Source organism: Chiloscyllium plagiosum, unplaced genomic scaffold (assembly GCF_037043375.1).
Source record: "Chiloscyllium plagiosum isolate Xiang-an unplaced genomic scaffold, Cpla_swu_hap1 HiC_scaffold_2, whole genome shotgun sequence".
Lineage (NCBI taxonomy): Eukaryota > Metazoa > Chordata > Chondrichthyes > Orectolobiformes > Hemiscylliidae > Chiloscyllium > Chiloscyllium plagiosum.
The window spans coordinates 146,990,567-147,004,780 of NW_028270140.1; the positions used below are offsets into that span (position 1 = coordinate 146,990,567).

The window sequence follows — 14,214 nt, forward strand, 5'->3', positions numbered from 1 at the left end:
CCCTTCGGAAATTGGACTGATGGTATTATCTATGCTAGGAGTAAAGACGGAGACCGGTTATGCCAAAACTTGAGATTCAAATACCAGCTGCAGTCATACATAAACAGGAAGCACTCAAGGCATCTACAGGTGCAGTGATTCAAGCCTCCTTCCAAGTTTGTAATGGAAATAACTTGGGAACTGCAGAAGGACGACGTCAACTCAAGGTCCTAAAGGAGGTGAAGATTTTCTCAAATGAAAAAGAAACCTGAACAAAACACAGCTACAAAGACAGAGTAACACTTGAATGCCCAAGAAACAATGTCAATTACCAATGACAAGACATGGACAGAGTGGGAACTGGCCAAGTGACTGGACTTGAGAAGCCAGGGATCTGGGATCAAATGTTACAAGAATGATATGGTCTCAAATTCCTGGGTGGAAAACCTCATACAAAGTTACATCATCTGGGCTAGTCAATGGTCTACTTCTAAATTGCAATCTCTGCCCCACCATTACTACCTTGTCAAGGGGTAGACCATATTTACAGAAGGAATGCTGAAGATGCAAGGCACTTGGAGAAACATTATCACTTATTTCAGGCAAAAGTCTATTCATGAAAAATGCACGGAACAAATGCCACAACAAGATCGCAGAGAAGTTATAATAATATGTCAGAAATTGTGGATGGACTACTTACATCGAATCACTGAAAGACAAAGATGGATCCCTGTGGGAGTCAGACCTGATCTTCAAGAATTTCAGTGGTCGATGGCAACAGTACATTTTGAAGATGCTATGAAATCACTGGAAAACATTTAAACTGAAGGCAAGAAAATACAAATACCTCAACCAGGAGATTAAATATTTGACTGGACATTCTGAGCCTGTCCACTTTGGATTCATCACAGGAGCAAGAGGAAAGTGGCTCGAAGAGAACAACAGTCTCACGTGTTTCTTGGGCACCCAGAGATACAAGTCCTTTACTCAGGATGTAATCACAATTTATAATATCCCTGATGCTGGAACCGTTACAAATCAGCTGCGACAGATAGACAGACTTTATAACCTGCCCGAATCGATCTGTGAGCAGGTGTCAGAGAAGGGGAGTGGGAGGCAGAGATTACGTTGAGGATCTGAGATGCCAACCCAACGGTGCCAGTATGAGGAAATGTGGTGTTGGCACCTCCATGAGTTATGAATTTGGTGGTGGGAGAAAATCTTCATAAACATTGTAAAATGTTTAAAGTCATATAATGAATAAAATATAAAATCTTAATAAAATTGTTGTAATGGTGGTGAGTAAGTTATTATGGTTATAGTGGAAGATTTAGTAATAGTGGTGGGGCTATACAATTGCAACAAACAACACAATGGGTGATGTTAGTGTTCTCAGACTAACTAGCTGGAATGGAACTCTACACTTCCCTTGTTTTTCAGAACATTACGCTTGGTTTAGATTACATTACATTACAGTATGGAAACAGGCCCTTCGGCCCAACAAGTCCACACCGACCCGCCGAAGCGCAACCCACCCATACCCCTACATTTACCCCTTACCTAACACTACGGGCAATTTAGCATGGCCAATTCACCTTACCTGCACATCTTTGGACTGTGGGAGGAAACCGGAGCACCCGGAGGAAACCCACGCAGACACGGGGAGAATGTGCAAACTCCACACAGTCAGTCGCCTGAGGCAGGAATTGAACCCGGGTCTCTGGCGCTGTGAGGCAGCAGTGCTAACCACTGTGCCACCGTGCCATCCAGTTCCCAGGTTTCCTCTGGACTGCCCTCTTTCAATCAAGTGGCTGTGATTTCAATACTTAGAGGATTTCCAAAACGCCCCTTTGTGTGTTTTCAAAAAAATTAAAATACCAAATTTCTCGACCTATTCTAATGTTTTTAAGAGCTAAGCATCAAAAATATTCAGGACAAATGTGAAAGAAATCAAGTGGCTCAACCATCTTGTGTGTCCAGTTAATACAATGCAGCAATCAAACAAGTCTAGCAGAATGCTGAATTACACAGTGAAACCATTGGAACACATGCCAGGAGTAGTCCTGACCAGATCACAACACTTGGGATTTATTCAGTATTGGAAACACTGAAAAACAGAGTCCAAATCGTGTCCACCATCAACAAGGCACAAGTCAGGAGTGTGATGGAATACTCCCCACTTGCTTGGATGGGTGCAGCTCTAACAACACTCAAGAAGCTCTTTACCACCCAGAACAAAGCAGCCCACTCGAACCACAGCACCCTATCCAGCAACTTCAACATTCACTATCTCCAATCACAACAGAATGTACCATCTACAGGATGCACTGCAGAATTTCACCACGGCTGTCTCCACATCACCTTCCAAACCCTCAGCCTCTACCACCTAGAAGAGCAAGGGCAGCAGATACATGGGAATACCTCCACCTTCAAGTTCCCCTCCAAGCCACTCACCATCCTAACTTGGAAATATACCACCTTCTCTTCACTGTCGCAGGGTCAAAAACCTGGAATTCCCTCCTAGGGGCATTGTGGGTCTACCTACCACCCAGTTCTAAAAGATGCTGGATATCCCTTTAAGGTCCATTGGACAACCAATGCTGGCATAGCCAGAAATACTTACACCCTGCAAAAAATATTGACAAAAGAAGCATGGTCAAATACATATTTTACTCATAAGAGACATGTTGGATCTGTAAGGGCAGGTGGCCAAACCATGGGCAAAGATATAAGTTAGAAAGAGCCGCTTGAAGAAGACCATTAAGCTGGAGAGGTTGAGGGAGGGCATGTCAGAGCTTACAGCCTCAGCTGCTAAAGGAAGGCCTGCTAATGGTGAGGTAAAGGCAACAATGCAAAAGAGACTAGAATTACAGGTGCTCAGAGGTATCAGAGGATTGTAGGCTAGCAGGACGTCGCTGAAATAGGGACAGGTTCGAGATAGGGATAGATTTGAAAATGAGTCAGAATTCTAAACGTTTGGTGGACCAGAAGCCAATGTCGTAATCACAGGAGATATGGTTGAATTGCGTGTGCGTTAGGATAAAAGGAACAAAATTTTAGGTCGAGCTCAAGCTATCTGAGAGTGAAAGAGAGCTGGCCAGAACAGGAATAATTGAGCCTGGAGGTAAGGAGATATGACTAAGGTTTTCAACAGCAGATAAGCTGAGACAGGGCAGAGACGAGAGAGATGAAGGTATGGACGGATATGGCTGAAGGAGAAGACCAGGAGACAGATGCTCAGCTTAGGATCAAATAGGAATCCAAGTTTGGAAGCTGCCTGGAGAGGAGACAGGTGGAATAGATAACTAAAGGAAAAATAATACAGGTATGGGAGCCGAAGGCAGAAACTTTGACCTACACAATATTTCCCTCATCATTTTGTACTCGAGTAACAGGCTTTTTCCAGCTGACAGAGGAATGTCAAGCTTGTTAACTGTCCATCCATTGATCTCGGCTCACAAGTAACAAGTGGCTTCTGTGTCACTGCAGATGTGACTATTGTGGCCATCCTACAGGATAAACTGACCAAGAAGGTAGAACCTGGGCCAAGCAATTTAAAAAATCGCAATCCGTATCAGCAATTCTAGAAACAATGTAAACTGCAGAAATAATTCATTGCAACTAGGGCTTGTAAGAGACATGAAGCAAATACTTCTGTTGAGAGCACTGTGTTCAGAGCTGCTGAAGTGCAGATGTGACCAGTACACCTCTGCCCTCACACCCAGCCCCAGTCCCAAAAGTGTGTATCAACAGGACACAGGCAGAAACTTCAGTGACAGAAACACTTAGACACAAACCTCAGGCCTGTGCTACCAATCCACACTTGGAAATGGGGGATAGGACAGAGACAGACTGAGGTGCATTTCAGTGGAAGAAGTTTCAACACAAATTTCCAAAAGCAAAAGTGAGCACTTGTCTTTAAACAGTTCTATCACTCATTGTGATGTATTGATTATTGAAATCTTGGAACTTATTTAAAAGACAATTTTTAAAAAATTATGGTTCATTTTCTTCCCCTAGTCTGTGATGTCTGTAGCACACAGAACTTGAAGGTGCCCAGTTCAGTTTCCCTCACTTCCTCATCCGTGGTGAGCTAGGAAGGACACCCTCATGGAACTAAGTACATTCAAGTTAGGGCTTGATGGTGAGCAAGGACTGATTGTGATCAAGCTGCCCCTTGAAAGGTAGGGGAGCAAAGAATTAGGATCATCTGTGACTCCCTTCTCAGGAACATATAGCTTGTAGATGTCCAGTGCCATCTGTAAAGAATGGGTAATGTACCAAACAGCGACTGGCACCCATGTACTGCCAAGCATGATGTCAACACATTCAAGAGGGGATTGCAAGGGTGAAAGCGAGTGGAAAAATTACAATCTGACAAGGAGAAAGTGGACAAAAATATATTTTTGGCAGTCAGTACGTGCAATACTCAAGTCCATTAGCCCTTTGAACCTGTTCACAATTTTTAAAAAAAGACTTGGTGCGTCAGAAGCAACATTCAAAGTGGAAGTTGCCAGTTCGGTCACCTGTACTCCAAAGTTCTAGACTGAGCCTGTGTATCCGCTCGAATCCCAAAAGAAGAAAACAAAGATGTGAAGTTCTGCGGAGCACCGCAGCCTTGCTGGATCACTGCGGGGCCGGCCCTTTCCTCTTCTGTTCCAACTCCTGTAGCCGTTCTTCCCGGTGCTGGGCATGTTGCGTCCCCACCTTGTGCGCGGTTTCCGTGGCCGTGATGTCGATCTGTGCATACTTGGAAGAGCTTGCCCCTGCAGGAAGACAAGTGAGAATGAACATCAGCGAAACGAGGTGAAATGTCTCATACTGCATTGGCGCCACCTCGTGCTCCCATGAGGAGGTTGAGCAATTCATCAACTTCACCAACACATTCCACCCTGACCTTAAATTTACCTGGACCATCTCTGACACCTCCCTCCCCTTCCTGGACCTCTCCATCTCCATTAATGATGACCGACTTGACACTGACATTTTTTACAAACCCACCGACTCTCACAGCTACCTGGATTATACCTCTTCCCACCCTACCTCCTGCAAAAATGCCATCCCATATTCCCAATTCCTCCGCCTCCGCCGTATCTGCTCCCAGGAGGACCAGTTCCACCACAGAACACACCAGATGGCCTCCTTCTTTAGAGACCGCAGTTTCCTTCCCATGTGGTTAAAGATGCCCTCCAAAGCATCTCGTCCACATCCCGCACCTCCGCCCTCAGACCCCACCCCTCCAACCGTAACAAGGACAGAACGCCCCTGGTGCTCACCTTGCACCCTACCAACCTTTGTATAAACCAAATCATCCGCCGACATTTTGCCACCTCCAAACGTGGGATATATTTCCCTCCCCACCCCTTTCCGCCTTCCGCAAAGACCGTTCCCTCCGTGACTATCTGGTCAGATCCACGCCCCCCACTACAACCCACCCTCCCTTCCTGGCACCTTCCCCTGCCACCGCAGGAATTGCAAAACCTGTGCCCACACCTCCTCCCTCACCTCCATCCAAGGCTCTAAAGGAGCCTTCCACATCCATCAAAGTTTTACCTGCACACCCACCAATATCATTTATTATATCCGTTGCTCCCGATGTGGTCTCCTCTACATTGGGGAGATTGGACGCCTCCTAGCAGAGCACTTTAAGGAACATCTCTGGGACACCCACACCAATCAACCACACCGCCCTGTGGCCCAACATTTCAACTCCCCCTCCCACTCTGCCGAGGACATGGAGGTCCTGGGCCTCCTTCACCGCCGCTCCCTCACCACCCGACGCCTGGAGGAAGAACGCCTCATCTTCCGCCTCAGAACACTTCAACCCCAGGGCATCAATGTGGACTTCAACAGTTTCCTCATTTTCCCTTCCCCCACCTCACCCCAGTTCCACACTTCCAGCTCAGCACTGTCCCCACGACTGTCCTACCTGCCTATCTTCTTTTCCACCTATCCACTCCACCCTCCTCTCTGACCTATCACCTTCATCCCCTCCCCCACTCACCTATTGTATTCTATGCTATTTTCTCCCCACCCCCACCCTCCTCTCATTTATCTCTCCACCCTTCAGGCACTCTGCCTGTATTCCTGATGAAGGGCTTTAGCCCGAAACGTTGATTTTACTGCCCCTCAGATGCTGCCTGAACTGCTGTGCTTTTCCAGCACCACTCTAATCTAGAATCTGGTTTCCAGCATCTGCAGTCATTGTTTTTACCTCTGTCTCAAACCATGTCCTGTCGCATGGCCCTCCAGTTTAAAAGATAATCTTGTAAGCTGTACTGTCAGCTTTCTCCCATGGCAATGCAAATCACATTAATTCCAGTGATTGTAGCATGAAATCGAAACATGTTAGAACCTGAAGCATTCTGGCAGATATAAAAGAGATGCTTCTCTAGAACTGGGGCTCGTCGTTTAAAAAGGAGTGGCCTATTTCATGAGGAGAATTTGTTTCTCTCACAGTGACATAGAATCCCTACAGTGTGGAAGCAGGCCATTCAGCCCATTAAGTCCACAACTCTTTGAAGAGCATACCACCAGAACCACAACTGTACCCTATACCTATAACCCTGCATTTCCATCAATCCATGTAGCCTGCACATCGCAGGATTCTATGGGCAATTTAAAGTGGCCAATTCACCTAACCTGCACATCTTTGGACCATGAAAGGAAACTGGAGCAGCCAGAGGAAACTCATACAAACACAGGGGGAAAGTGCAAACTCCACACAGACAGTCACAAAGGCTGGAATCAAACCCAGATCCCTGGTGCTGTGAGATAACAGTGCTAACCACTAAGCCACTGTGTCACCCTTAAATTATGATCTTCTCAAAATACTTTCCCACTGAAACTTTGATCACCTGGCCAGGCTCATGCAGCTGTACAGGGTCTGCTATGGCCTCTTTTCTGGTTTAACTGTCTACATATTGTTTCAACAGTTTTAAAACACTCTTCCTCAAAAGACATTGGAAATAAAGGTCTTTAAATATTTGTAAGGCAGAGGTAGAGAGATCCTTGATAAAGGAGTGAAAGGGTATCAGGGATAGAGAATGTAGAGCAGTTAAATTAGCCACACTTTTATTGAACGGCAGAGCAAGCTCACTCGTGCTCAACCTATGTTTGTGTGTTTGTTGCACAAAGGTATTATTCTTCTACAAAAGATGTAGCTGTTTCTTTTACCTCTCAGGGACTCAGAACAGGAAAGAAGTGAACCCCCAACAATGTTGTTATTCATGAACTCCCAACACTGTTGTTATTCATGAGCCCCCTACAATGTTGTTATTCATGAACCCCCAACAATGATGTTATTCATGAGCCCCCAACAATGTTGTTATTTATGAACCCCCAACACTGTTGTTCTTCATGAACCCTCAACACTGTTGTTATTCATGAACCTCCAACAGTGTTGTTATTCATGACCTCCAACAATGTTTTTCTTCATGAACGCCCAAAATTGTTGTTATTCATGAACCTCCAACAGTGTTGTTATTCATGAATCCCCAACACTGTTATTCTTCATGAACCCCCAACAATGTTGTTATTCATGAACCTCCAACAGTGTTGTTATTCATGAATCCCCAACACTGTTATTCTTCATGAACCCCCAACAATGTTGTTATTCATGAACCTCCAACAGTGTTGTTATTCATGACCTCCAACAATGTTTTTCTTCATGAACGCCCAAAATTGTTGTTATTCATGAACCCTCAACACTGTTGTTATTCATGAACCTCCAACAGTGTTGTTATTCATGAACCCCCAACAATGTTGTTATTCATGAACCCCCAACAATGTTGTTATTCATGAACCCCCAACACTGTTGTTATTCATGATCCCCCAACACTGTTGTTATGCATGAACCCTCAACACTGTTGTTATTCATGAACCCCCAACAATGTTGTTATTCATGAACCTCCAACAGTGTTGTTATTCATGACCTCCAACAATGTTTTTCTTCATGAACGCCCAAAATTGTTGTTATTCATGAACCCTCAACACTGTTGTTATTCATGAACCTCCAACAGTGTTGTTATTCATGAACCCCCAACAATGTTGTTATTCATGAACCCCCAACAATGTTGTTATTCATGAACCCCCAACACTGTTGTTATTCATGATCCCCCAACACTGTTGTTATGCATGAACCCTCAACACTGTTGTTATTCATGAACCTCCAACAGTGTTGTTATTCATGAACCCCCAACAGTGTTGTTATTCATGAACCCCCAACACTGTTGTTATTCATGAACCCCCAACACTGTTGTTATTCATGATCCCCCAACACTGTTGTTATGCATGAACTCCCAACAGTGTTGTTATTCATGAACCCCCAACACTGTTGTTATTCATGAACCCTCAACACTGTTGTTATTCATGAACCCCCAACAGTGTTGTTATTCATGAACCCCCGACAATGTTGTTATTAATGAACCCCCAACACTGTTGTTATTCATGATCCCCCAACACTGTTGTTATGCATGAACTCCCAACAGTGTTGTTATTCATGAACCCCCAACAATGTTGTTATTCATGACCCCCCAACAATGTTGTTATTAATGAACCCCCAACACTGTTGTTATTCATGATCCCCCAACACTGTTGTTATGCATGAACTCCCAACAGTGTTGTTATTCATGAACCCCCAACAATGTTGTTATTCATGAGCCCCCAACACTGTTGTTATTCATGAACTCCCAACACTGTTGTTATTCATGAACCTCCAACAATGTTGTTATCCATGAACCCCCAACAATGTTGTTATTCATGAATCCCCAACACTATTGTTATTCATGAACCCCAAACAGTGTTGTTATTCATGAATCCCCAACAATGTTGTTATTCATGAATCCCCAACACTGTTGTTATTCATGAATCCCCAACACTATTGTTATTCATGAACCCCAAACAGTGTTGTTATTCATGAACTCCCAACAGTGTTGTTATTCATGAACCTCCAACACTGTTGTTATTCATGAACCCCCAACACTGTTGTTATTCATGAATCCCCAACAATGTTGTTATTCATGAACCCCCAACACTGTTGTTATTCATGAATCCCCGACACTGTTGTTAGTCATGAATCCCCAACACTGTTGTTATTCATGAACCCCCAACAGTGTTGTTATTCATGAACCTCCAACACTGTTGTTATTCATGAACCCCCAACACTGTTGTTATTCATGAATCCCCAACAATGTTGTTATTCATGAATCCCCAACAGTGTTGTTATTCATGAACCTCCAACACTGTTGTTATTCATGAACCCCCAACACTGTTGTTATTCATGAATCCCCAACAATGTTGTTATTCATGAACCCCAACAGTGTTGTTATTCATGAACCTCCAACACTGTTGTTATTCATGAACCCCCAACACTGTTGTTATTCATGAATCCCCAACAATGTTGTTATTCATGAATCCCCGACACTGTTGTTATTCATGAACCTCCAACAGTGTTGTTATTCATGAACCTCCAACAATGTTGTTATTCATGAACCTCCAACCGTGTTGTTATTCATGAACCCCCGACAATGTTGTTATTAATGAACCCCCAACACTGTTGTTATTCATGATCCCCCAACACTGTTGTTATGCATGAACTCCCAACAGTGTTGTTATTCATGAACCCCCAACAATGTTGTTATTCATGACCCCCCAACAATGTTGTTATTAATGAACCCCCAACACTGTTGTTATTCATGATCCCCCAACACTGTTGTTATGCATGAACTCCCAACAGTGTTGTTATTCATGAACCCCCAACAATGTTGTTATTCATGAGCCCCCAACACTGTTGTTATTCATGAACTCCCAACACTGTTGTTATTCATGAACCTCCAACAATGTTGGTATCCATGAACCCCCAACAATGTTGTTATTCATGAATCCCCAACACTATTGTTATTCATGAACCCCAAACAGTGTTGTTATTCATGAATCCCCAACAATGTTGTTATTCATGAATCCCCAACACTGTTGTTATTCATGAATCCCCAACACTATTGTTATTCATGAACCCCAAACAGTGTTGTTATTCATGAACTCCCAACAGTGTTGTTATTCATGAACCTCCAACACTGTTGTTATTCATGAACCCCCAACACTGTTGTTATTCATGAATCCCCAACAATGTTGTTATTCATGAACCCCCAACACTGTTGTTATTCATGAATCCCCGACACTGTTGTTAGTCATGAATCCCCAACACTGTTGTTATTCATGAACCCCCAACAGTGTTGTTATTCATGAACCTCCAACACTGTTGTTATTCATGAACCCCCAACACTGTTGTTATTCATGAATCCCCAACAATGTTGTTATTCATGAATCCCCAACAGTGTTGTTATTCATGAACCTCCAACACTGTTGTTATTCATGAACCCCCAACACTGTTGTTATTCATGAATCCCCAACAATGTTGTTATTCATGAACCCCCAACAGTGTTGTTATTCATGAACCTCCAACACTGTTGTTATTCATGAACCCCCAACACTGTTGTTATTCATGAATCCCCAACAATGTTGTTATTCATGAATCCCCGACACTGTTGTTATTCATGAACCTCCAACAATGTTGTTATTCATGAATCCCCAACAATGTTGTTATTCATGAATCCCCGACACTGTTGTTATTCATGAACCTCCAACAGTGTTGTTATTCATGAACCTCCAACAATGTTGTTATTCATGAACCTCCAACCGTGTTGTTATTCATGAATCCCCGACACTGTTGTTAGTCATGAATCCCCAACACTGTTGTTATTCATGAACCCCCAACAGTGTTGTTATTCATGAATCCCAAACAATGTTGTTATTCATGAACCTCCAACAGTGTTGTTATTCATGAATCCCCAACACTATTGTTATTCATGAATCCTCAACACTATTGTTATTCATGAATCCCCAACAATGTTGTTATTCATGAATCCCCAACAATGTTGTTATTCATGAATCCCCAACAGTGTTGTTATTCATGAATCCTCAACACTATTGTTATTCATGAATCCTCAACACTATTGTTATTCATGAATCCCCAACAATGTTGTTATTCATGAATCCCCAACAATGTTGTTATTCATGAATCCCCAACAGTGTTGTTATTCATGAATCCCCAACACTATTGTTATTCATGAATCCTCAACACTATTGTTATTCATGAATCCCCAACAATGTTGTTATTCATGAATCCCCAACAATGTTGTTATTCATGAATCCCCAACAGTGTTGTTATTCATGAATCCCCAACAATGTTGTTATTCATGAATCCCCAACGCTGTTGTTATTCATGAATCCCCAACAATGTTGTTATTCATGAATCCCCAACAATGTTGTTATTCATGAATCCCCAACAGTGTTGTTATTCATGAATCCCCAACAATGTTGTTATTCATGAACCCCCAACAATGTTGTTATTCATGAATCCCCAACACTGTTGTTATTCATGAATCCCCAACAATGTTGTTATTCATGAATCCCCAACAATGTTGTTATTCATGAATCCCCAACAATGTTGTTATTCATGAATCCCCAACACTGTTGTTATTCATGAATCCCCAACAATGTTGTTATTCATGAATCCCCAACAGTGTTGTTATTCATGAATCCCCAACAATGTTGTTATTCATGAACCCCCAACACTGTTGTTATTCATGAATCCCCAACAATGTTGTTATTCATGAATCCCCAACAATGTTGTTATTCATGAATCCCCAACAATGTTGTTATTCATGAATCCCCAACACTGTTGTTATTCATGAATCCCCAACAATGTTGTTATTCATGAATCCCCAACAATGTTGTTATTCATGAATCCCCAACAATGTTGTTATTCATGAATCCCCAACACTGTTGTTATTCATGAATCCCCAACAATGTTGTTATTCATGAATCCCCAACAATGTTGTTATTCATGAATCCCCAACACTGTTGTTATTCATGAATCCCCAACAATGTTGTTATTCATGAATCCCCAACAATGTTGTTATTCATGAATCCCCAACAGTGTTGTTATTCATGAATCCCCAACAATGTTGTTATTCATGAACCCCCAACAATGTTGTTATTCATGAATCCCCAACACTGTTGTTATTCATGAATCCCCAACAATGTTGTTATTCATGAATCCCCAACAATGTTGTTATTCATGAATCCCCAACAATGTTGTTATTCATGAATCCCCAACACTGTTGTTATTCATGAATCCCCAACAATGTTGTTATTCATGAATCCCCAACAATGTTGTTATTCATGAATCCTCAACACTATTGTTATTCATGAATCCCCAACAATGTTGTTATTCATGAATCCCCAACAATGTTGTTATTCATGAATCCCCGACACTGTTGTTATTCATGAACCCCCAGCAGTGTTGTTATTCATGAATCCCCAACACTGTTGTTATTCATGAACCTTCAACAGTGTTGTTATTCATGAATCCCCAACACTATTGTTATTCATGAACCCCCAACACTGTTGTTATTCATGAACCCCCAACATTGTTGTTATTCATGAATCCCCAACAATGTTGTTATTCATGAATCCCCAACACTATTGTTATTCATGAACCCCAAACAGTGTTGTTATTCATGAATCCCCAACAATGTTGTTATTCATGAATCCCCAACACTGTTGTTATTCATGAATCCCCAACACTATTGTTATTCATGAACCCCAAACAGTGTTGTTATTCATGAACTCCCAACAGTGTTGTTATTCATGAACCTCCAACACTGTTGTTATTCATGAACCCCCAACACTGTTGTTATTCATGAACTCCCAACACTGTTGTTATTCATGAACCTCCAACACTGTTGTTATTCATGAATCCCCAACAATGTTGTTATTCATGAATCCCCGACACTGTTTTTATTCATGAACCCCCAACACTGTTGTTATTCATGAACCTCCAACAATGTTGTTATTCATGAACCTCCAACCGTGTTGTTATTCATGAATCCCCGACACTGTTGTTAGTCATGAACCCCCAACAGTGTTGTTATTCATGAATCCCCAACAATGTTGTTATTCATGAATCCCCAACAGTGTTGTTATTCATGAACCTCCAACACTGTTGTTATTCATGAACCTCCAACAATGTTGTTATTCATGAATCCCCAACAATGTTGTTATTCATGAACCCCCAACAGTGTTGTTATTCATGAACCTCCAACACTGTTGTTATTCATGAACCCCCAACACTGTTGTTATTCATGAATCCCCAACAATGTTGTTATTCATGAACCCCCAACACTGTTGTTATTCATGAACCCCCAACACTGTTGTTATTCATGAATCCCCAACAATGTTGTTATTCATGAACCCCCAACACTGTTGTTATTCATGAACCTCCAACAATGTTGTTATTCATGAACCTCCAACCGTGTTGTTATTCATGAATCCCCGACACTGTTGTTAGTCATGAATCCCCAACACTGTTGTTATTCATGAACCCCCAACAGTGTTGTTATTCATGAATCCCCAACAATGTTGTTATTCATGAACCTCCAACAGTGTTGTTATTCATGAATCCCCAACACTATTGTTATTCATGAATCCTCAACACTATTGTTATTCATGAATCCCCAACAATGTTGTTATTCATGAATCCCCAACAATGTTGTTATTCATGAATCCCCAACAGTGTTGTTATTCATGAATCCTCAACACTATTGTTATTCATGAATCCTCAACACTATTGTTATTCATGAATCCCCAACAATGTTGTTATTCATGAATCCCCAACAATGTTGTTATTCATGAATCCCCAACAGTGTTGTTATTGATGAATCCCCAACAATGTTGTTATTCATGAATCCCCAACAGTGTTGTTATTGATGAATCCCCAACAATGTTGTTATTCATGAACCCCCGACAATATTGTTATTCATGAATCCCCAACAGTGTTGTTATTCATGAATCCCCAACAATGTTGTTATTCATGAATCCCCAACAATGTTGTTATTCATGAATCCCCAACAGTGTTGTTATTCATGAATCCCCAACAATGTTGTTATTCATGAACCCCCAACATTGTTGTTATTCATGAATCCCCAACAATGTTGTTATTCATGAATCCCCAACACTGTTGTTATTCATGAATCCCCAACAATGTTGTTATTCATGAATCCCCAACAATGTTGTTATTTATGAATCCTCAACACTATTGTTATTCATGAATCCCAACAATGTTGTTATTCATGAATCCCCAACAATGTTGTTATTCATGAATCCCCAACAATG

General features: G+C 41.9%; 1 protein-coding gene across 3 annotated transcripts in view; it reads right to left on the bottom strand.

The window, feature by feature from the left end:
• Positions 1 to 4,505: 4,505 nt before the first annotated feature.
• Positions 4,506 to 14,214, bottom strand: part of dok7b (docking protein 7b) — a 116,892-nt gene continuing 107,183 nt past the window's right edge. For all 3 annotated transcript variants that reach the window (XM_043703636.2, XM_087974180.1, XM_043703645.2), the window contains one exon: positions 4,506 to 4,745. In XM_043703636.2, the coding sequence (XP_043559571.2) occupies positions 4,606 to 4,745 (140 nt within the window). In that variant the 3' untranslated portion in view covers positions 4,506 to 4,605. The remainder of the gene's footprint in view (positions 4,746 to 14,214) is intronic.